At 44.9% G+C, this 24,671-nt stretch overlaps 2 protein-coding genes across 2 annotated transcripts; both read left to right on the top strand.

Moving 5' to 3' along the window:
- Positions 1–1,916: 1,916 nt before the first annotated feature.
- Positions 1,917–2,917, top strand: LOC102450721 (olfactory receptor 52E4-like). Its single transcript, XM_006127840.3, has one exon. The coding sequence runs from the start codon at positions 1,961–1,963 to the stop codon at positions 2,915–2,917; it is 957 nt and encodes a 318-aa protein (XP_006127902.3). The 5' UTR covers positions 1,917–1,960.
- A 15,483-nt stretch (positions 2,918–18,400) lies between these two features.
- LOC102450500 (olfactory receptor 52R1-like) lies at positions 18,401–19,357 on the top strand. The gene has a single exon (XM_006127839.3). It carries the CDS (start codon positions 18,401–18,403, stop codon positions 19,355–19,357), a length of 957 nt encoding a protein of 318 aa, XP_006127901.3.
- The last annotated feature ends 5,314 nt before the right edge of the window (positions 19,358–24,671 follow it).

Genomic DNA, 24,671 nt, shown 5'->3' on the forward strand with positions numbered 1-24,671 from the left:
CAGAGGGGGACAGCCATGACAGTTCCCTTGCACATCAATCAAATCTTTCCTCTCATTAAAGAACGTAAGTAATTTTATTTTACAAGACCTGTTCCTCATAAACCAGGCTGTCGTCTGGCATGAATTATACTGGTTGAACCTCTTTAGTCCAGAACTCTCTGGTCTGGAAACATCCATCATCCGGAATCCCCATTGTCACAGCCCGTGTCAGAATTTCCTTTTATGCCAGCTACATCCAAACGAGAGCATATGTCACTCACACACGATGGGGATGTGGCTCACTGTCCCTATGGTGGCACTTAGACCACATACAGAGAGAGAGAATGAGTTTGCTCTACAGCCTTAGCGGGGAGCCAGCTGGCTTTATAGCTCAAGCTGTAGAGAAGGGGTGAGGAACCCCAGGCCCAGGACTGGATGTGCATCTGGAGCACACAAAATCTACCAGCCTGTGCCTGCTAGACTCGAGTGTGTGAGGAGAATGTGGGGAGTGTCTTTCTCCTCCTTGGCTTCTCACTTGTGTGATGTCCCCGACGCGTTTTTCTGCAGGTCAGCGGCACCCTACCTAAAAAAGCTTCCCTGCCCCTGCTGTAGAGGCTCACGCACTAAGTTCTGGGGGTATTTCTAGACTACAGGCTTTTGTCGACAGAAGTTCTGTCGACAGATACTGTCGACAAAGCTTCTGTCGTCAAAGAGCATCTAGACTACATCCAGTTCTGTTGACAAAGCAAGCCGCTTTGTCGACATGACAGTGTAGACGAAAAGGACAGTGTAGATTCAATAATGCCTTCTGTTGACAGAACTCTGTTGACAAAAGGCGTTATTCCTCGTAGAATGAGGTTTACATACATTGACAAAACTGCTGAGTTTTGTCAACATTATGTCGACATAACTCAAAGGCAGTGTGGACGCAGGTATAGTTTTGTCAACAAAACCCTGTAGTCTAGACACACCCTGGAAGTCCCAGGTTCAACATGTTATTCTCCATCCCATTCCTTAAGCATGGATGTCAGGAGAGGGATCAATTCATGGAGGAGAATTGATATTCATCAATAGCCAGGATGGGCAGGGATTGTGTCCCTAGTTCCTGTTTGGCAGAGGCTGGAAGTGGGTGACAGGGGAGGGATCGCTTGGTCATTCCCTATGGGGCATCTGGCATTGGCCACTGTTGGCAGACAGGACACTGGACCAGATGGACCTTTGGTCTCGCCCAGTCTGGCCATTCTTATGTAAGCATGTACATATTGTCTTTGGCTACTACTGGGAAAGGCACAGTTTGTCCCGTGGAACCGCTATCAGCGTCTCCTGGGTCTTTACCTTGATCATGAGGATGGTTCCTCTGGTACGTGCCCTGACAAACTTACTTTTTTTTTCAATTTCAGTTTATGAGCAAGGGGGTGAAAGAAGAACCTCCTACAGTTTGGACTCCCTAACCTGGCCTTCCTTGCATTACCAGAAAATAAGGGATAATCCGAATCCATACCCGTCCCTCCCACTGGTGCCTCTTACAGTTTCCCATACAAAGACATGGAGGAATTATTAGGGCCTGGAGCACCTTCCAATATGGAACTGGTGCTAGTAGGGTCAGTTGTTCATAATTCATTTCTCTGAATAATGAAAATGTCACCTACACTGTGTGAAGAGCAAATGGTCAGTTTCACCCATGAGAACAGCTTCCTCTAGTGCATGTCGTGTCATATACTAACATTAATATATAAGGTATTTGTACGGGGACCAAAGTGGGCTGTGCCCACGAAAGCTCATGATACCATCTACATGTTTTGTTAGTCTCTAGGGTACTGCAGGACCATACTTTGTTTTTAAAGGTTTTTTAATATTAATATTATCTCTCCATTCAGGTAGTTGTACTGGGATCATCACACTAGGCACATACAGGAAGTCAGGGGAAAGGAAGATACATGCAGGGGACACTGTTCTGCCTCAGATTCGGACACCTTCCCTAATGTGCTCCATGTCAGACTCCAACACCACTGATTTCATCAACCCTTCCACCTTCATCCTGCTGGGCATTCCTGGCCTGGAGATGGCCCATGTCTGGATCTCCATCCCTTTCTGCGTCATGTACACCGTAGCCCTCTTAGGGAACTTCATCATCTTGTTCATTGTGAAGAAAGAGCCGAGCCTCCATGAGCCCATGTACTATTTCCTCTGCATGCTGGCCATCACCGACCTGGTTCTATCTACATCCATCCTTCCCAAAATGCTGAGCATCTTCTGGGTCAATTCCCGGAAAATCGATTTCAGTGCCTGCCTCACCCAGATGTACTTCATTCACTGCTTCTCCGCAATTGAATCAGGGATCTTCATGGCTATGGCTTATGATCGCTACGTGGCCATCTGTGATCCCCTGAGACATTCCACCATCCTGGCAAACCACAATGTGACCAAGATTGGCCTGGCTGTGTTGTTGCGTGGTATTATGCTCATACTGCCTTATCCTTTGCTGGCAAGGCGGTGGCCATATAGTGGAACCAACATCATCCCCCACTCTTTCTGTGAGCACATCGCTGTGGTGAAGCTGGCCTGTGCCGACATCCGCATCAGTAGTTACTACAGCCTCGCTGTGGCATTCTTTGTGATTGGCATGGATGTGTTTTTTATCATCATGTCCTACACCCAGATCCTCAGGGCCATCTTCAGCCTCCCCACAAAAGATGCCCGGGTCAAGACTTTTGGGACTTGCGTCTCCCATGTCTGTGTCATCTTAGCCTTTTACATCCCAACTCTTTTTTCCTCCATCACACACCGGTTTGGTCATAATGTGCCCCTGTATTTCGTCATTCTCATTGCCAATGTGTACCTCCTGGTGCCCCCCATGCTGAACCCCATCATCTACGGGGTGAGGACCAGGCAGATCCGGGACAGATTGCTTCAAATCTTTACTCATAAAGGAACTTAAAGATTTTTTTCCTGGCACTTTTGGTCTCAGACTGAGTCATGTACAGAGCTGGCTGGTGAAATCGTGCCAACCCTCTTAACGGGAATCCTTATTGAAACTAACATTTATTATACAATAAAACATTGGTTAAAAGATATGTACACAGAGGAATACACTTCATTGTAGATAGTGAGCTTTGTAGCTGCAAAATTTAGTCCATAGTTTACTGTCCAATGTCCAACATCATGCTCAGGGTGGTTTATCTAAAGCCTGGAGTTTCAATCCTTCTGACTTAGGCTGACTCTGCATGAAACCTTAAGCAGATCTGAGATAAAAGGGATCAAACGGCCTTTTATACAGATACAGGTTTCTCTTCACATTTCAGAACCTTTTGGTGAACAATAGGCAATCCTGGACATGCCATATAGTCCTGTTTTCAAGGCATTAATGGTAATTTACTATAACAATTAACATAAGACCATTGCCCATCATCTGCAGATACACTTCAAGGAGCGATAAGCACAGCATAGAGGAGAACCCTGTATTTATATTGTTAACGTCTAACAAGAAAAGCTAAATACCCTTGGGAAGGGTTCAGAAAAGGGCAACTAAAATGATTAGGGGTTTGGAACGGGTCCCATATGAGGAGAGGTTAAAGCGACTGGGACTTTTCAGCTTAGAAAAGAGGAGACTGAGGAGGATATGATAGAGGTCTATAAAATCATGAGTGGTGTGGAGAGGGCAGATAAAGAAAAGTTATTTATTAGTTCCCTAAATAGAAGAACTAGAGAACACCAAATGAAATTAATGGGTAGCAGGTTTAAAACTAATAAAAGTAAGTTCTTCTTCACACAGTGCGTAGTCAACCTGTGGAACTCCTTGCCAGAGGAGGCTGTGAAGGCTAGGACTATAATAGAGTTTAAAGAGAAGCTGGATAATTTCATGGAGGTTAGGTCCATAAAAGGCTATTAGCCAGGGGATAAAATGGTGTCCTTGGCCTCTGTCTGTCAGAGGCTGGAAAGAGATGGCAGGAGACAAATCTCTTGATCATTGTCTTCGGTCCACCCTCTCTGGGGCACCTGGCGCTGCCCACTGTCGGTAAACAGGATACTGGGCTAGATGGACCTTTGGTCTGACCCTGTACGGCCGTTCTTATGTTCTTATGTACATGCACCATTTACAGGTACGTCCCTAAAGATTTAATTTGGGTCTTTTATTCTGCAGGATGCTTAACCTTTTCTTGGCCCTGTGATGCCACCTCCCTCTGCTCCACAACCTAAATTGCTGTTTTCGCTTTTCCACTGAACCAGATTTTTAGCCAAAGTTGCCCACTTCCTTGACTGTGGAATTATCGCTTTTTACCTATCTAATGAACCTCAAAATTATATTCACATTTGGAGGAAATAGTCCTTTTGAAGCCCTAATGGTATGTCTACAGTACAAAGAAGATCCAAGTTGCTACTGTCAAGGGTTTGAATGAGTAGGTCTAGTGAAGACATGCTAATTCAAAATAAGAGCGGTGCTCCTGCTTCCACAAGGAGTAAGGGAAGTCAAAGGAAGAGTGTCCTCCCTTCCACTTCCTGCAGTGTGCACAGCACTAAAAGTTGAGTTAAGGTACTTCAAATGTAGCTACAAACTTAACATAGCCAAAGTTGGTAATCTTAATTCAACCATAACATAAGAACATAAGAACGGACTGTCTGCCAACAGTAGCCAATACCAGATGCCTCAGAGGGAGGGAACACAACAGGTAATCCCCATGTGATCCCTCCCCTGTCATCCATTTCCAGATAAACAGAGGCTAGGGACACCTTTCCCACCCATCCTGGATAATAGCAAACGTTGGACCTAACCCCCATGAATCTATCTAAATCTTTTTAAACTCTGTTAAAGTCCTAGCCTTCAGCACATCCTCTGGCAAGGAGTTCCACGGGTTCACTTTGCACTGAGTGAAGAAAACCTTCCCTTTGTTTGTTTTAAACCTGGTGCCTATTAATTTCATTTGGTGATCCCTAGTTCTTATATTGTGAGAACAAGTAAATAACTTTTCCTTATTTACTTATTCACTTTTTCCACCCCCATAGTTTCCTCTCTTCTAAGATGAAATGTCCAAGTATTTTAAGCTCTCTTCATATAGGACCATTCCAAACCCCTAATATTTTGTTGCCCTTTTCTGAACCTTTTCCAATGCCAAGATATCTTTTTTGAGTTGAGTTGACCACATCTGTACATAGTATTCAAGATGAGGATGTACCAGGGTTTTATATAGAGTCAATAAGATATTCTCTATCCCTTTTTTAATGACTCTTAACATTCTGTTTGTTTTTTTCACTGCCTCTGCACAGAATGGATGTTTTCAGAGAACTTGCCATATGACTCCATGATCTCTCTCTTGCATAGTTGGAGCTAAATTAGCCCCCATCATTTTGTATGTATAGTTGGGATTATTTTTTCCAATGTGCATTACTTTACATTTATCAACATTAAATCTTTTTGAAGCTCTGGATAGTCTACTTCACCAGCCCCCTAATTATTTTTGTTTCCTCCGCTGGGCTTTCTCCAGTGTCCACATCCTTTTTTTAATGGGAGGCCTAGAACTGGATGCAATACTCCAGATGTGGCCTCATTAGAGCTGAATAAAGGGGAATAATCACTTCTCTGGATTAGTTGGCCATGCTCTTCCTAATGCACCCTGATATGCCATTAGCTTTCTTGGCTACAAAAGCACACTGTTGACTCGTATCCAGCTTCTCATCCACTGCAATCCTCAGGTCCTTTTTTGCCAAGGAATACATTAAAGTCCATAGAAGAATCGTATTCCCATGGTATAGCTATTCCTGTGATCATTCTGCCAAGGATACGTGAAAAGGCCTCTGCTATGACTCATTGAAACATGTAAGGGAATGGCACCAGCTCATGTGACACTGGAATCCATTGTGTGCCTGTGCCATTCTAATATTTGTGCCGGGAGCTTTTTCTTGGAAAAAAAAAGAAGCTCCTTCTACGTGGCAGAAGGTAAAAAAACGTGGAACTGATATAGACACTTGGCCTCAGTGTATTTCAAGTTCAACCCCTGGAAACACATTCTGAGCAAGGACTCAACTGTGGCTTTATTCCCAGGCTACAGGAATATCTCGGCTATGCATGAAAGATTGGTGAACTGTTTTCACAATGAGGATGAGATACTTCTTTTTTTTTTTACCAAGTTCTTACTGGTGTATACAAATAGCAATTTTGTTTATTTCTTAGATAACTGACTTTGATTGATTGGTATGCTATTACTTCTAACTCTTACAGTCAATCTTTATGTACTAAACAATTCTGTTTTCTATTACCTAATATATATGCAAAAGGAAATTTTGCTCAGGAATAGGAAATGGCACATTGTCCTCTCCACATTGAGGGAGGGATTGGATGGGTAATAAACTGATACTGATCAGGCTTCCAATCAGGGCAGCATTATTTAGCTCTGGCATTCTATGGTGGAAAACTCTGTGGAACTGGCTGTAGCTTCTTTATTGCTGGCCCACTTTGTGCATGGCTCTGTAAGTGCAAGACCTGGAAAAGATTGTGGCTTGTCACAGACTCAAAGTGTGAGTGGGAGCCAATTTTGGTATGTCAGAGAGCTCAGTGGTACCCTTGTCACCGGTGGCACCCCAAAACCATCCATCCCACCCACCTAACAAACTATCCTGCTAGACAGTGAGTCCAGTTTCTCCTTGACATGCTCACACACGTCGCTCGAGACAGTGCTACAGAGTAGGATGCTAGTGACTGATGAGAACTACGGATCTCTGATGCCTTAGCCACAGACCCCTGTATCTGCAGAGAAAGCTCATGATTCCCCTCAATCATATTCCTCCAGACGTGTCTCACTGTGAACTATCCAGCCACCCTGGGCACTCACCGAGTATCAGGCCCTGTGGAGATGAAGGCATTATCTTGTATTTTCTTACTAAACAACTATATACAGAAATACACAGAGCTGCCAACTCCTCTCTGACCAAGCATAAACTCTGGGAGATCTCCTCTCCCTTCGGGAAAGCCCCTTAATTGCTGTTTACTCCTAAAGCTGGATAAAGAGCCCAGAATCCCAGATATACAGTCTCCTTTCTGCAGCCTGTTTATATTCAGGTTCTGCTTCTCCATTAGAGGCAGAGGGAACCCCACTGGGACTGCCCAGAGCTGTATTATAAACAGTGCATGGTCCTATTCCAATTCCCCAGGTGCCTTTGGAAAACCTTCATTAAAGGAGCTTCCATGACTCTCCCTGGTATCTGCTCCATTGTTATTCACTTCTTACAGCTAGGTAACATACACGGCATGCTCCCCAACCTAATGATTTAATTAATGGAGATTGCTTACCTCCTAGAACTGGAAGAGACCTTGAAAGGTCATTGAGTCCAGTCCCCTGCCTTCACAGCAGGGCCAAGTACCATCCCTGAAAAATATTTGCCCCAAATGGCCTCCACAAGGATTGAACTCATAACCCTGGGTTTAACAGGCCAAAGCTCAAACCACTAGGCTATCCCTCCCCCCTACTCTACTGTCTCTGTCTGTGTAAGTAAGAATCTGCATAAACAATGAGGAAGTCCTGTGGCACCTTATAGACTAACAGATTTATTGGAGCATGAGTATTCATGGGGAAGTGAGTCTTTGCCCATGAAAGCTTATGGTCCAATACATCTGTTAGTCTGTAAGGTGCCACAGGACTTCTTGTTGGTCATAACTATAGATGTGTTTATAATATTTCTGCAACTTTAAAAAATATGCAGTGAAAGATTTCAGGTGACACAAAAGATTTTATCTTGCTAAAGTACTGGTTTTGCCGTTGTTGTTTCTCTTAAAATAGTTCATCAAATAGTCAGAAGTAAAGAAAGGGAAACTATCTGGAAGAAAAGGAATGTTTCCATTTAAGGGGTGGGGTAGAGGTAGAAGGATAAAAGGAGGAAGATTAAATTTACAGGGATGGATAGAGAAGCCAGAAAAACTTTAGAAGCAAGGATGGTTAAACACTGGAATAAATTGCCTAGGGAGATTGTGGACTCTCCATCACTGGAGATATTCAAAAGCAGGTTTTATAGGGGCTTGGTCCTGCATGAGGGCAGGTGATTGGACTCGATGACCTCTCAAGGTCCCTTCCAGCTCTAGAGTTCTATGATTCTATACTCTTCAGCCACACGCTAATGAAATATTTGAAAGCAAATGTTAAACTATGGTCCTGCAGACTAACATGTTTTGAATCAATATTACAGTAGAGCATAACAGTTTGGGTATGTCTACACAGTAAAGTTATTTCGAAATAACAGCCGTTATTCTATCCAGCCATTCTGTTATTTCTAAATTAATTCGAAATAGAGGAGCACTTGTTTCGAATTTGGTAAACCTCATTCCATGAGGAATAATGCCAATTTAGAAATTGCTATTTCAAAATAAGTGCTGTGTAGACACATATTTTGAAATAGGGGGCCTCCAGCCTTCTCAGGGTGCCTTGGTGGCTACTCTGGCCTCAATCAAGAACACTCCTCTCCTTCTCCCCCTCCCCAGAGCCCTTAAAGGGGTTGACTCTGGCCACAGTGCCTGTGCCAGCTCCAAGCCTGCCATCCCAGAACCAGCAGCCACTGTCCCTGCTCCAGTGGCCTCAAAACATGAGCCAGCAAGCCACTGGCAGCCCAGCCCTCCACCGCTCCCCAGGAGCAGTCTGCCAGCTCCCAGGAGCCTGCCAGGGCCCGGAGAAGACGGGCACCTTCCTGGTCCAGGGTGGAGATCATGATCCTTATTCAGGTTTGGGGGGGGGGAGGTCTCTGACATCCATGATCTCCGCACTAGACAGAGGAACGCAGCCATCTATGGCAGGATAGCTGCCAGCCGGGCCACCAAAGGCCACATGCAAACCCAGGAGCAGGTTTGCATGAAAATCAAGTTGGTCTGGCGAGACCCTCAACCCTGAGCCCTGAGCTTCTTCCCCTTGCTTCTCCCTTCCAGTTCCCTCCTCCCAGGTTTCCCCCTCCCCTCTCCCACCCTCTCTCTTCCTCTTTCCTGCCTCCTTTCCCCAGTCTCACCAGAGTTTCATTTCCCCTCCCCCCAGTTTTGTTAAATAAAGAGAGTTTGTGTTCATGAAAATACGTGTATTTTATTTTACATCAGGAAGGGGGGTTAGGGAGGGGTAAGTGGAAGGACTTGAGGGAGGAATGAGGCACAAGCCCCCAGTTGGGCAGACCAGGGTGGCTTTTAGTGATCCTCAGGGTGGAAGCTCTCCTGCAGGGCCTCTTGGATGCTGACAGCCCCCCTGATGGACCTCTCGGATAGCAACCTGCAGAAAGTGCAGCCAGGCTCACAGTAATGTGTCCAAGAGACGCACCAGAGTGTCCAGGGGCGGCTCTGGCTCCATGTTGCAGAGTGCTGCGGTGTCCCAAGTGAGGGCAACCAGAGCACGCAGAGACAAAATGCTTTGCTGTCCCTCATCGAGGTAGGCAAGCAATCAGGGAAACCTGAGAACTGGCTGTCGGGGGGGGGGGGTCCCTTTATCATAGAATCATAGAATAATAGGACTGGAAGGGACCTCAAGAGGTCATCGAGTCCAGCCCCCCGCCCTCAAGGCAGGACCAAGCTCCGTCTACACCATCCCTGACAGATGTCTATCTAACCTGTTCTTAAATATCTCCAGAGAGGGAGATTCCACCACCTCCCTTGGCAATTTATTCCAATATTTGACCACCCTGACAGTTAGGAATTTTTTCCTAATGTCCAATCTAAACCTCCCCTGCTGCACTTTAAGCCCATTACTCCTTGTCCTGTCCTCAGAAACCAAGAGGAACAATTTTTCTCCTTCCTCCTTGGGTGTGTCTAGACTACATGCCTCCTTCGACGGAGGCATGTAGATTAGCCAGATGGGAAGAGGGAAATGAAGCCGCGATTAAAATAATCGCGGCTTCATTTAAATTTAAATGGCTGCCCCGATCTGCCGATCAGCTGTTTGTCGGCAGATCGGGGCAGTCTGGACGCGATGCGCCGACAAAGAAGCCTTTCTTCATCGGCACAGGTAAACCTGGTTTCACGAGGCTTACCTGTGCCGATGAAGAAAGGCTTCTTTGTTGGCGCATCGCGCCCAGACTGCCCCGATCTGCCGACAAACAGCTGATCGGCAGATCGGGGCAGCCATTTAAATTTAAATGAAGCCGCGATTATTTTAATCGCGGCTTCATTTCCCTCTTCCGATCTGGCTAATCTACATGCCTCCGTCGAAGGAGGCATGTAGTCTAAACACACCCCTTGTGACACCCTTTTAGATATTTGAAAACCGCTATCATGTCCCCCCTTAATCTTCTTTTTTCCAAACTAAAGAAGCCCAGTTCATGAAGCCTGGCTTCATAGGTCATGTTCTCTAAACCTTTAATCATTCTTGTCACTCTTCTCTGCACCCTTTCCAATTTCTCCACATCTTTCTTGAAATGTGGCGCCCAGAACTGGACACAGTACTCCAGCTGAGGCCTAACTAGCGCAGAGTAGAGCGGCAGAATGACTTCACGAGTTTTGCTTACAACACACCTGTTGATAGAACCTAGAATCATATTTGCTTTTTTTGCAACAGCATCACACTGTTGACTCATATTCAACTTGTGGTCCACTATGACCCCTAGATCCCTTTCCGCCATGCTCCTTCCTAGACAGTCACTTCCCATCTTGTATGTATGGAACTGATTGTTCCTTCCTAAGTGGAGCACTTTGCATTTCTCTTTATGCACAGGCCTCACATAGCCTCAGGCAGTAGCCACACAAAGTAACTCCCAACCTGATGCCCTGCTGGACCTGGTTCCGACTGGCCTTAAATATGATTCAGTGTCCACTCAGTGTGGATACCTATTTTGAAATAGCAAAACGCTATTTCGAAATGCATTTTGTGTGCAGATAACTTATTTCAAATTAAGCTATTTTGAAATAACTATTTCGAACTTAGATATTTTGAAATAACGCTGTAGTGTAGACATACCCTTTGTCAGCAAATTCAGAGACTGACAGTAGATACCTGGGTGATGGCAAATGTGTGTTAAATGGCTCCATTATTACTTGGATGGCTTGTTAACAAAATTATGTTCTCCTAATAGGGCTGATGAGATGGAACATTTTTTCACTGTTTAATTACCAGACTGAAGACTCTCCAGGCAGCAGGCAGCTGTGGGAGCTGGCCAGAAGGGTCAGAACAGGGATAGAAAGAGGTGAGAGTTTTGGACACTAAGACTCCCTGACTTGTGAGATCACTAGTATGCTTTACAAAATGAGAAATTGGACAAAGAACCTTGCAAGAATACCTGTGGGCAACCCTGTAATGTTTCCAACACATGGGAGTTGTATAGTCAAAAAGTAACAAGGACTTAGGTTAACCAGTGATAGACACATGGGAAGTAAACTAAGAAGGCAGGTGTGTCATTTGGTGCCCCAAAGCAACACCCATATGTGCCATGATGACGAATTTGATACAAAGTATGACATGCAAGGTATCAATGGCAAGAGGGTGGTTTGCTGAATATACTTGCTCCCATTTTTTTACCTCAAATTTTGAAACCCAATGAACAAGCCCTGATAGACCATGAATCCATTTGCCTCTGGTCATGCACACAGTTACTTACAGAGGGATCATGGTTACAACAAAGAAGTCAGATTACTGAGGCTATGTCTAGAGTACAATGATTTATTGAAAAAAGGTACGTAAATTGTACTCCACAATTTGCATACATTTTTTGATGGTTTTGTCAGAAAAGCCTGTTCCAAAATTTGGCCTTTCAACAATGGGCCAAATTATGGAAAAACCTCGTCTTTTGGAAGAGCCCTCTTCCTCATGGAATGAGGGAGGCAGGACTTCTGAAAGATCGTGTCTGCTCTTCCACAAAAAAAACAAAGTGGAAGAGCAGACACGTTCCCTGGATGCGGTGGAGTTTTTCCGGGATATCTCTGCTATCCCGGAAAAACTTTATAGTGCAGACATAGCCTGAGTTTGCTCTGTTGTTTTCTGTGTGACCTTGGCCACGTCAACTCTCTATGACTAAGTTTATTATCCATATAATGATGATAAGTTTATAGTGAATTTCCTTTGCTAGATATTTTGAGGATCCTGGATTAAAATCTTCTCCACAGTCTAATAGTTACTGCTGGGAATTACTGACCTCTGATCTTATAGCCACCTCGCTATGTGTCTACAGAAAGTGTCCATGTCTTCCCTCTGGCATCTTTTTCTGGCTTTTTCCGTCTACTATTTACTCAGCAACCCTTGGCATTTACAGGATATCAGAGGCTATGGAGACCTAGTCATTATCCCTTGTTTTTTTTATTAACCAACTATAATTTTTAAGTATACACAGGGCAGCTAATTTCTCTGTACCTCAGGGGAGAGCCCAAGAGTTCTCATCTTCCTTTGGTAGGATCCCTTAATTGCTGTTTACTACTAAAGCTGGATAAATAGCACAGAAGCACTGACATGGAACAAGACAATAACGAGAGTGTCTCCAATGTCCAGCCTGTTTGCATCCAGTAGCTGCTTCTCCTCTAAAGGCTAAGCCAATCCCACTGGGAGTGCACAGAGCTATATTAAGAATGGTGCACAGCCCTGTGCCAGCTCTCGGCGCGGGACGCTGCTGCAGACGCTGGGCTGAGAGAGGTGCGGGACACGGCTGCCTGAGGGGGATTTCCACGGAAGACACGTCCCTCTCAGCACTCACAGGTACCAGCTCTAGCTGAGGAGCTCCTCTACCCCACAAACCCAGTGCAAGGTGGGGGGGGGGTGGATGAGTGAGGAAGTCAGTTGGGGAATGAATCTCCAGTATTACGGGCAAAATGTCCCTCCTGGCTGATTCTCCCCTTACCCCACCTCAGCAACTGGCCTCCAGCTCTAAGGCAGCTGCCTTTCAGTGGCTGGTAACTCTCTCAGTACAAAGGATGTTAGTCAATGTACAATGCAAGGCTAGATTCTGAGGCGCTGGCCGTTACTTTGCTCAGACGCCATTGAGGGAAAACTCCCCTTGGAGTGAGACTTGAGAAAAGACCTCAAAGGCCAGCTGTGTATGAATGCACAGACATGGTCACTTCCTCCCTATGCATCCCAGGGATCTGGCTACTTGCAGGGGAAAGGGGTGGGGTTACTTGACTTTTATCTGCTGGAAACAGGGGATGCTTTTGGCCTTCTCACTGGAACAGCTGTAAGAATTTTTCATCCTGGGCAAGGCTTCACCCATCCTCATTCGAGAAATTGGCCAAATTCGCGTGTCTGAAACATTCAAGAATAGTGATAGAAATGTAGCCGTGTTAGTCTGGGGTAGTTGAAGCAAAATACAGGACTATGTAGCACTTTAAAGACTAACAAGATGGTTTATTAGATGATGAGCTTTCGTGGGCCAGACCCACTTCCTCAGATCAAATAGTGGAAGAAAGTAGTCACAACCATATATACCAAAGGATACAATTAAAAAAAATGAACAAATATGAAAAGGACAAATCACATTGCAGAACAGAAGGGGGATGCGGGGGGGTGGGAAGGGGAAGGAAGGAAGGTAAGTGTCTGTGAATTGCTGATATTAAAGGTAAGGAGAGTGGGATGTTTGTGAGTTAATGGTATTACAGGTGATAATTGGGGAAACTGTCTTGGTAATGGGTGAGAAAGTTCAAAGTCTTGTTAAGTCCTTGTTGGCAAGTGTCGAATTTTAACATGAATGACAGTTCAGAGGATTCCCTTTCAAGTGCAGATGTAAAAGGTCTTTGTAGCAGAATGCAGGTGGCTAAGTCATTTAGAGAGTGTCCTTTCTGGTTAAAATGGCAAGAAACTGTTTTCTCTTTGTGATTTTGTCTGATATCTGTTTTGTGGGCATTAATCCTTTGGCGAAGTGTCTGAGATGTTTGTCCAATGTCCTTCCTCCCCCTTCCCACCCCCCCGCATCCCCCTTCTGTTCTGCAATGTGATTTGTCCTTTTCATATTTGTTCATTTTTTTTAATTGTATCCTTTGGTATATATGGTTGTGACTACTTTCTTCCACTATTTGATCTGAGGAAGTGGGTCTGGCCCACGAAAGCTCATCATCTAATAAACCATCTTGTTAGTCTTTAAAGTGCTACATTGTCCTGCATTTTGAAACATTCAAAACAATCTGAAAGTCAATGGAGACCCCCTGCATGGGAATTTTCAGTCCCAATGCTTACACTATGCAGACTTGTAAGCAACTGAAAAGCTTGTCTCCCAGTTGAAGGTGCCAACGATCTTAGGACCTCTAGGTCCATCTACAATGACCAATCCATTCCCGAATCCCACTATGCTACTCCCTTTGCTCCAATAATGTCTGTGGCCCGGAGTTCCATGGGACATATATGCACATTTTTCCCGTCGGTGTTATTTGTTCAGACTTTCCATGGAATTTAAGGTTCTCCTGTTTGTGGGTTGTGAGACACAGTAATTATACATATATGATCTACTTTCCTAGAATCATAGAATCATAGAATACGGGGACTGGAAGGGGCCTTGAGAGGTCATCGAGTCCAGTCCCCTGTCCTCATGGCAGGACCAAATACTGTCTAGACCATGCCTGACAGACATTTATCTAACCTACTCTTAAATATCTCCAGAGATGGGGATTCCACAACCTCCTTGGGGAATTTATTCCAGTGTTTGATCACCCTGACAGTTAGGAACTTTTTCCTAATGTCCAACCTAAACCTCTCTTGCTGCAGTTTAAGCCCATTGCTTCTTGTTCTATCCTCGGAGGCCAAGATGAACAAGTTTTCTCCCTCCTCTTTTGACACCCTTTCTTCATGGATAGAGTCAAAGCATTTAAGTTCTGAAGGAGAGAGCAAATAACATTGCAATTTTGGGCTAATCAGCTACCCATTCATGGGAATTTTCTCAATTAAACCCAAGTGCACAGAACCACTTACCTCAGGGGATCTTTGTTTCTGTAAACTAAACTTAGAGTCTCACACTATGAATAGTTCAAGAGATAATGTGATAAATACTTGCAAAGTGTTGCCCCATGATGTTCATATAAAAGTTCTTGCACAATTGAAATCCGATTCACATTATTTTTTACGTTGGACCCTGGGGCAATAATCTGTGGCTGCGTCTAGACGAGCAAGTTTTCCGCAAAAGCAGTTGCTTTTGCAGAAAAACTTGCCAGCTGTCTACATTGGCCGTTTGAATTTGCGCAAGAACACTGACAATCTAATGTAAGATTGTCAGTGTTCTTCCGCAAATACTATAATGCTCCCGTTTGGGAAAAAGCCCTTTTGCACAAATGTATTTGTTCAAGAGGGCCAGTGTAGACAGCTCAGGACTGTTTTGCGCAAAAAAGCCCCAATGGTGAAAAGTGCTTTTGCGCAAAAGCATCCGTGCCAATCTAGACGCTCTTGTCTGCAAATGCTTTTAATGGAAAAACGTTTCCGTTAAAAGCATTTGCGGAAAATCCTGCCAGTCTAGACGTAGCCTGTCAGTTTCATCAATGCTACGTGCAGAGGTACAGACCTTCTGCTCCATCTCACCGCTTCTGTTTATGCATCCAAGGATCCCAGCAGTCTTTTGGGACACAACATTGCACTGGGAGCTCTAGATGAGTTGTGTGTCCAGAGCAACCATTAAATCTTTTTCAAGGTCTGTGTGCTCCAAAATATAGTGTCATGGGTTGTGAGTCAGACCTGTACCCGAGAGGGAAATTTTCCATTTGATTGTATTGAAACATCTTATCTGCATGAATCCCACTTATAAAACCTTTCTGAGATTTACCGGTTAGCCAGCTTTTACTTCATTTATAGCGTGGTCGATTGATATTGCATGCTGTTCATTTTTTTAATCTGAATGTTCTCCCCTACTAAATAACTCCTTCAGAGAAATCAAAGTTGGATGCATCTGCATGGTTCTCTTGTTCCATCAAATATTTACTCTCATTAAAGAATGTAAATGGTTTTATTTTACAAGACCTGCTCCTCAAAACCATACTGTTTACTGGCATTAATAATAGCCCAGCAATCTTTTGTTCAGGAAGACTATTCCAAATTTTGCATTTCTTCCTAACATTATCAACTCTTTTTTTTAACTGTTCCTTTTATTTTTTTCTAAGGGCATGTCTACACAGCAGGGCTTAACTTTAAATAAGCAATGCAAATTGAACTATGTAAATAGCATAGCTTTTTTTGAAATAGCTTATTCAAAATAGGGAGCGTCTACACAGCTTTTATTTCAGAACAGAGCACTCTTCCTATGACTTCTTTTATTCCTTGTATAATCAGGGTTACAGGAATCAGAGTAAGAAGTCTTCCCGCCCTGCCAAGCATAGATTGTTTCCTCATATATTTAATGTCCTGTATCAACTTTCACCACTTTCAATGTTTATCGCTTGCTCTCTCTTCACTCTTTCTTTCCATTTATTATAGATTACTTACACACCAATTTGCTACCTTCCATTTCTCACCGAATCGGTTTTTGAGCCAAAGTTGTCCAACTCCTTGACCATGGAATCCTGTCTCATCAACTCTACTTAAGGAACACCCAATTTTCATTCCCATTTGTTTCTCTGAATTTTTCCTTCCAATCCGATTTACTGATAATTTGCCTAGACTTTGAGGAACTAGGCCTTTGGAAGCACCAAGTATCTGAAGCTCTTACTAATTGGGAACTCGTCTCTGTCTGCTCATTTGAATGGATTCAGCTCCATTATGGATTCTGATCTCCATCATATGGCTCCTTCTTTGTGTCTTCTGAAAGCTAGACAGTCTAAGATTTTCAGTATGTCCAAATAGGACAGAATCCTCATTGTCATAGCCCGTCTCAAAAATGTCTTCAATGCTAGCTATGTGCAAATGAGTGCATATGTCACCCACACACTTCTGGGGTGTGGGTCATGGTCCCATGTGGTGGCACTTAGACCACGTACAGAGAGCGAGAATGAGTTTGCTCTTTAGCCTTAGCTCGGATCCAGCTGGCTTTATAGCTCATGCTGTAGAGGAGGGGAAACGAACCCCAGGCCTGGGGACGGATGTGAGGCTGAAGCACACAAAATCTACCAGCCTGGGCTCCCTAGACTCTGATGTGTGAGGGCCACATGAATAGAGTTTTAGTTAGTTAGTTAGGCTGTGTCCAGACTCCATGCCTCCTTCGACGGAGGCATGTAGATTAGCCACATCGGAAGAGGGAAATGAAGCCGCGATTAAAATAATCGCGGCTTCATTTAAATTTAAATGGCTGCCCCGATCTGCCGATCAGCTGTTTGTCGGCAGATCGGGAGAGTCTGGACGCGATGCCCCGACAAAGAAGCCTTTCTTCATCGACACAGGTAAACCTGGTTTCACGAGGCTTACCTGTGCCGATGAAGAAAGGCTTCTTTGTCGGGGCATCGCGTCCAGACTCTCCCGATCTGCCGACAAACAGCTGATCGGCAGATCGGGGCAGCCATTTAAATTTAAATGAAGCCGCGATTATTTTAATCGCGGCTTCATTTCCCTCTTCCGATGTGGCTAATCTACATGCCTCCGTCGAAGGAGGCATGGAGTCTGGACACAGCCTTTGTTAGTTAGTTAGTTAGTTAGTTAGTTTTGCTTAGCACTTGTGTGCGGCCCCTGACTGATTTCTCTGCAGGTCAGTGGCCACCTACATGATATTCTCCATCTCATTCTTTAAGCATGGATGACAGGAGAGGGAGCAACTAATGGAGGAGAGGTCCCTCAATAGCCAGGATGGGTAGGAAAGGTGTCCCTAGTCCCTGTTTGTCAGAGGCTGGAAATGGATGACAGGAGAGGGAATCACGAGACGGTTCCCTATTCTGTTCACTCTCTCCGGGGTATCTGGCATTGGCCACTGTCAGCAGACAGGACCCTGGACTGGATGGACATTTTGTCTGACCCCGTCTGGCCGTTCTTATGTAAGCATGTAAATATTGTCTTTGGGTACTACTGGGAAAAGCACAGTTTGTCCTGTGGAACCGCTATCAATGTCTCCTGGGTCTTTTCCCTGAAGTATGTTCTCATTAGGATGGTTCCCTGGTACGTGCCCTGACAAATTTCTTTTTTTTTCAATCTCAGTTCACGAGCAAGCAAGTGAAAGAAGAACCTCCTACAGTTTGGACTCCCTAACCTGGCTTTCATTGCATTAACAGAAAATAAGGGATAATCCATAATATCCATACCCGTGTCTGTCACAGGTGCCTCTGACAGTTTCCCACACAAAGACATGCAGGAATTATTAGGGCCTGGAGCACTTTTCAATATTCAACTGGCACTGGTAGGATCAGTTGGTCATAATTCATTTCTCTAAATAATGAAAATGTCACTTGCACTGCGTGAAGAGCAAATAATCGGTTTCACCCATGAGAACAGCCTCCTCTAGTGCACATCATGTCTAATATTAACATTATCTCTCCATTCAGGTACTTGTACTGGGATTATCACCCTAGATTCAAGGCACGTACAGGAAGTCAGGGGAAAGGAAGACACATGCAGGGGATACCTTTCTGCCTCAGATTCGGACACCTTCTTCCCTAATGTGCTCTATTTCAGATTTCAACACCACTGATTTAATCAACTCCTCCACCTTCATCCTGCTGGGCATTCCTGGCCTCGAAGCGGCCTATGTCTGGATCTCCATCCCCTTCTGTGCCATGTATGTCATAACCATCTTGGGGAACTTCACCATCCTGTTTATTGTGAAGACAGTGCCGAGCCTCCATGAACCCATGTACTATTTCCTCTGCATGCTGGCTGTCACCGACCTGGTCCCGTCTACATGTATCCTGCCCAAAATCCTCAGTATCTTCTGGTTCAATTCCCGGGAGATTGATTTCAGTGCCTGCCTCATCCAGATGTACTTCATTCACTGGTTCTCAACAATGGAGTCTGGGATCTTCGTGGGCATGGCTTATGATCGCTACATGGCCATCTGCCATCCCCTGAGGCATTCTACCATCCTAACAAACAACAATGTGACCAAGATTGGCCTGGCCATAGTGCTTCGTAGCACCATGCTCATACTGCCTTTTCCCCTGTTGGCCAGGCAGTGGCCATACAGTAGAACCAACCTCATCCCCCACATATACTGTGACCACATTGCCGTGGTGAAGCTGGCCTGTGCCGACAACCGCATCAGTAGTTACTACGGCCTCTCTGAAGCACTGTCTGTGATTGGCATGGATGTGTTTCTTATCGTCATGTCCTACATCCAAATCCTCAGAGCCATCTTCCGCCTCCCCACCAAGGACGCCCGGCTCAAAACGTTTGGGACCTGCACCTCCCATGTCTGTGTCATCTTAGCCTTTTACATCCCAATTGTCTTCTCCGCCCTCACATACCGGTTTGGTCACAATGTGCCCCTGCATTTCATCATTCTCATCGCCAGTGTGCATGTCCTGGTGCCCCCCCTGCTCAACCCGATCATCTACGGGGTGAGGACCAGGCAGATCCGGGACAGATTTCTTCTAATCTGTACTTATAAAGGATCTTAAAGTTCCTCCTGTCTCTCTGGGTCTCAGACTGAGCTCTGGGAGAGCGGGCTGGTGAAGTGGCACTGGGCCTTCTTTACTGGAATCCTTATTATTTAAACTAACATTTATTAAATAATAAACGAGACAGAACATTGGTTAAAAGATCAATATATGTAGACATAAATACAGGTCAGTGTAGATTGTGAGCTTTGTAGCTGCAGAGTTTAGTCCGTAGTTTACTGTCCAGTATCCAACATCATGCTCAGGGCAGGTAATCTGAAGGCTGGGATTTCAGTGCTTACAGCTTAGGCTGACTCTGTATGAAACATTAAGCAGATCTGAGATAAAAAGGATCAGTTCCAATGGGCCTTTTATACCGATGCAGGCTTCTTTTAAGAACATAAGAATGGCCATACTGGTTCATGTAGCCCAGGGTCCTGTCTGCCAGCAGTGGCCAATGCCAGATGCCCCAGAGGGAATGAACAGAACAGGGAAACATTAAGTAGTTCCTCCACTGTCACCTATTCCCAGCTTGTAACAAACAGAGGCTACGGACCCTATTTTTACCCAGGCTGGTTAATAGCTACTGATGGACCTAACCTCCAGGAATTAATGTAATATGTAGAGATACACATATCTCATAGAGCTGGAAGAGGAGAGGTCATCAAGTCCAGTCCTCCACCCTGCCCTCATAGCAGGACCAAGTACCATCCCTGACAGATTTGCTCCAGATCTCTAAATGGCCCCCTCAAGGATTGAATTCACAATCCAATGCTCACACCACTGAGCTATACCTCTCCCCCAATTGATCCACAATTGATCTAGCTCTTTTGTGAACCCTGTTAAAGTCAGAGCCTTTGGCTGAACAACAGGCAATCCTGTAATCCTGTAATCTGCCATATAGTTCTGTTTCCAAGGCATCACTCATAATGAAAAGAGGAGACTGAGGGGGGATATGATAGAGGTCTATAAAATCATGAGTGGTGTGGAGAGGGCCGATAAAGAAAAGTTATTTATTAGTTCCCTAAATAGAAGAACCAGAGGACACCAAATGAAATTAATGGGGAGCAGGTTTAAAACTAATAAAAGAAAGTTCTTCTTCACACAGTGTGTAGTCAAGCTGTGGAACTCCTTACCAGAAGAAGCTGTGAAGGCTGGGACTATAATAGAGTTTAAAGAGAAGCTAGATAATTTCATGGAGGTTAGGTCCATAAAAGGCTATTTGCCAGGGGATAAAATGGTGTCCTTGGCCTCTGTTTGTCAGAGGCTGGAGAGAGATGGCAGGAGACAAATCTCTTGATCATTGTCTTCGGTCCACCCTCTCTGGGGCACCTGGTGCTGGCCACTGTCGGCAGACAGGATACTGGGCTAGAAGGACCTTTGGTCTGACCCAGTACGGCCGTTCTTATGTTCTTATGTTCTTATGTTCTTAATTAGGTAAAACAATTAATGTAAGACAATGTCCCATCATCTGTAGATACATGTCAAGGAGCGATAATCACAGCATAGAGAGGAACCCTATATTTATCTAGTTAACATGTAATGATATGTATGCACTATCTACAAGTACGTTCCTAAAGGATAAATTTGGGTTTTTTATCCTGCAGGATGCTTAACCCTTCCTTGGCCTTGTGCTCCCCTTTTCCCCCACCCATATTGCTGTCTTCACTTTACCATTAAACCAGATTTTTAGCCAAAGTGGCCCACTTCTTGGACTGTGGAATTATAGCGGTTTACATATCTAATAAAGTCTTCTTAAGGAACTCCTATACTGATCATTTCCTTCCATTTTGCGGGAATTAGCCCTTTTGAAGGACTAAGTATCTATAGATATTGCTGTTGGGGAGCTATTTTCTGTTAGTCCATTCAAATGTATGTCCCCCATGCTTTATGAAATGGACTCATGGACATGAATATACTGTGTCGCACTCTTAACTCATGTTTGATTGCATGAACAATCACTATTCTCACGCCTTTGGGATTTTACTGTATTTGTTCCTCATGCTTCTTGTACTAAGAGGAAGGAGACAGGGTGGAGGTATCTCTCAACAAGGACATCATCATTAAAGATGATCAGTACCCAATGAGAATGGCCCGAACAGAAGCAAGGAGTAACAACATAAATCCAGTTTTCTTCCTCTCCTTTGTTGAGAAGTGGGTGTAGAAGGGATGGAACCTCCCCAGAAGAGGGACTAGAGGGAGGAGGGGTTGGTCCACCCCTTGAAAAACACAGAGGCTTGCTGTACTAGAAGAAGCTGGGGCAAGAGCGTGGCACTAAGATGGCAGAGGGGACATTTTGGTTGCAGGGCTGTGGCTGTGGCAGAGAGTCACACTCCAGCTGGAGGACAAGCTAGGACTTGCAGGAGGTTGGCGTTGGACATCTTAACATACTGAGACCAAACTTCAGAATTTCTCCAGAATGGTGGGGACACTAAGGTAGGGAGTGACATGTAGGTGTTGTTTTGTGTCTACCTGGATCTGGGTATCTATTGTGCTCTGAAAAGCAGAGGGATTGTTTAATAGAATCCTAGAATCTGAGGGCTGGAAGAGACCTCAGGAGTCATGGAGTCCAGCCCCCTGCCCAAAGCAGGACCAACCCAAGTCAATCATCCCAGCCAGGGCTTTGTCAAGCCTGGACTTAAAAACCACTAGGGATGGAGATTCCACCCCCTCCCTAGGGAACCCATCCCAGTGCTTCCCCATCCTCCTTGTGAAATAGTTTTTCCTAATATCCAACCTAGACCTCCCCCACTGCAACTTGAGACCATTGCTCCTTGTTCTGCCATCCGTCACTACTGAGAACAGCCTCGCTCCATTCTCTTTGGAACCCCCCTTCAGGAAGTTGATGACTGCTATTGAATCCCCCCTCACTCTTCTCTTCTGCAGACTGAATAAGCCAAAATCCCTCAGCCTCTCTTCATAGGTCATGTGCTCCAACCCCTAATCGTTTGTGTTGCCCTCTGCGAGTCTCTCTCAAAGGCATCAACCATCTGTTAGTAATGGGGGGAGAGAAGCAGAATTGGACGCAATACTCCAGATGGGGACTCCTGTGACCATTCTAACCAGGATATGTGTAATGTCACCGTCTATGACTCACTGAAGCGTGCAAAGGCCTGTCACCAGCTCATGTGACACTGTAGTCCATCTTGTGTCTGTACATTTCTAATAATTGTACTGGGTGCTATTGCTTTGAGAATGAAGCTTCCCCCACATGGCAAAAGAATAAAAGGTGGTACTGAAGTCATTACTTAGAATCATAGAATCATAGGGTGGGAAGTTGACTGTTTGCATAACGAGGATGAAATATTACTTTTTTTTCAAATTCCTTCCTGTGTACCAACTTGGATTTCAATGTTGTTTATTTCTTAGAGAACCAACTTTGATCTGTACAATGTTGCTTATCACTATTAAAATCAATCTTTCTGTACGAAATAATTCTGTTTCTATTTCTTTTACCTAGAACAGTGTGTTGTTGGAAATGCAAAGGGGGATTTTGCTCAGGAACAGGTAATGGTGCATTGTCCCCTCCACATTGAGGGAGGGACGGGATGGGTAATAAATGGATACTGATCCAGCTTCTGATAAGGGCAACATTACATAGCTCTGGCATCCTAGGTTGGAAAACTCTGTGGAATTGGCTGGATCTTCTCTATTGTTGGCACTTGAAAGTCCCACTCTGTGTATGGCTGTGTAAGTGCAAGACCTGAAAAAGATCACGGCTTGCCACAGACTCACAGTGTAAGTGGGAGCCAATTTGGTATGTTAGAGAGCTCAGCGATATCCTTGTCACAGGTTGCACCCTGAGGCCGTCCATCTCACCCGCCTAACAAACAGTCCTGCTAGACAGTGAGTCCAGTTTCTCCTTGACATGCTCACACACGTCTCTCGAGACAGTGCTCGCAGAGTAGGATGCTAGTGATTGATGAGAACTACTGATCTCTGATGCCTTAGCTACAGACCCACGTATCTGCAGAGAAAGCTCATGATTCCCCTCACTCATATTTCTCCAGATGTTTCTTGCTATGATCTATCCAGCCACCCTGGGCACTCACCACATATCAGACCCTGCGGAGAGGAAGGCATTATCCTATATTTTCTTACTAAATAATGATACTATTTCAATAGACAGAAATGCACAGAGCAGCCAACTCCTCTCTGACCCAGCACAAACCCCGAGAGTTCCCATCTCCCTTTGGGAAAGGCTCTTCATTGCTGGTTATTCCTAGAGCTGGATAAAGAGCCCAGAAGAGCAGACATGGAAAGAGAGACATTGTCTAGGGAGTCTCCTCTCTACAGCCTGTTTACATTCAGATGCTGCTTCTCCATTAGAGGCTGAGCGAACCCCACTGGGACGGCCCAGAGCTGGGTTATAACCAGTGCACAGCCCCGTGCCGGCTCTCGGCGTGGGACGCTGCTGCAGATTCTGGGCTGAGAGTTCGGGAAATTTCAGGCCAAATGATTAACGCTCAGCAAACTGACAAGCAGCTGAAAATGAGACATTCTCATGGAAGCCGTCCGCCAGCCTAAACTAACGGTCATGCCGCCAGCACCACCTACCATAGCCAGTCAGTTTCTGATTGGCATTCAGCCCAACTCTTTGCTCCATGGTGCTTGTGGTAAGGAGTTCTCATGCCAATTTCTTTGATCTGTTTTATATGCTCAGTATGGCTGAATGTTCCCTTGTTTGTGTGTGATGCGCCCGTACAAATAAATATCTGATCTATACTGTCTATCGATGGATTCATAGGGACTATTAGACGGGGTCATCAGATCACCGAGCCTGACCTCCTCTATCGAGCAGGCTTCTAAATTTCACCCACTTATCTCTGTACTGAGTCCACTTTGTGTGTGCGTAAGGTCTGGTCTGCACTAGGTTTTTATATCAGAGCACCATACAGCTACAGGGCACACGGGCCAGCTGGTCTAATCTGCTGCCAAGATACAGGTTGTGTTTGGTTTTAGTCATCCAGGATTGTTGGTTAGTCAGGCTCCTTTGGAAATCCTTCAGTGAAGGAGCTTCCATATCTCCCCCAGGCCTCTGTTCTATTGTTATTCTCCTCTTATCATTAGGAAATTGATCCTGAGTTGCAATCTAAATCTGCCGTGCTGTGAACCCATTGCCTATTTTCCTGCCCTGTGTGGCAAGAGAGAATAACTTGTCTCTGTCTCTTGATGGCGACCTTAAAAGTGTTTGAGTCTCCTCTTAATCTTCTCTTTTGCAAACGAAACATACGCCGTTTCTCCAGCCTTTGCTCGCATGGCTGGCGTTCCGTCCTTCGGATCGTTTCTGTTACTCACCTCTGGATCCTTTCCCATTTCACTGCATCCTTTCTAG

This window comes from Pelodiscus sinensis, chromosome 1 (genome assembly GCF_052426305.1).
Source record: "Pelodiscus sinensis isolate ZL-2025 chromosome 1, ASM5242630v1, whole genome shotgun sequence".
NCBI lineage: Eukaryota > Metazoa > Chordata > Testudines > Trionychidae > Pelodiscus > Pelodiscus sinensis.

What these genes read in the sequence shown, in the direction of transcription:
- LOC102450721 (XM_006127840.3), top strand. Translation starts at nt 1,961, where the DNA reads ATGTGCTCCATGTCAGACTCCAACACCACTGATTTCATCAACCCTTCC.
- LOC102450500 (XM_006127839.3), top strand. Translation starts at nt 18,401, where the DNA reads ATGTGCTCTATTTCAGATTTCAACACCACTGATTTAATCAACTCCTCC.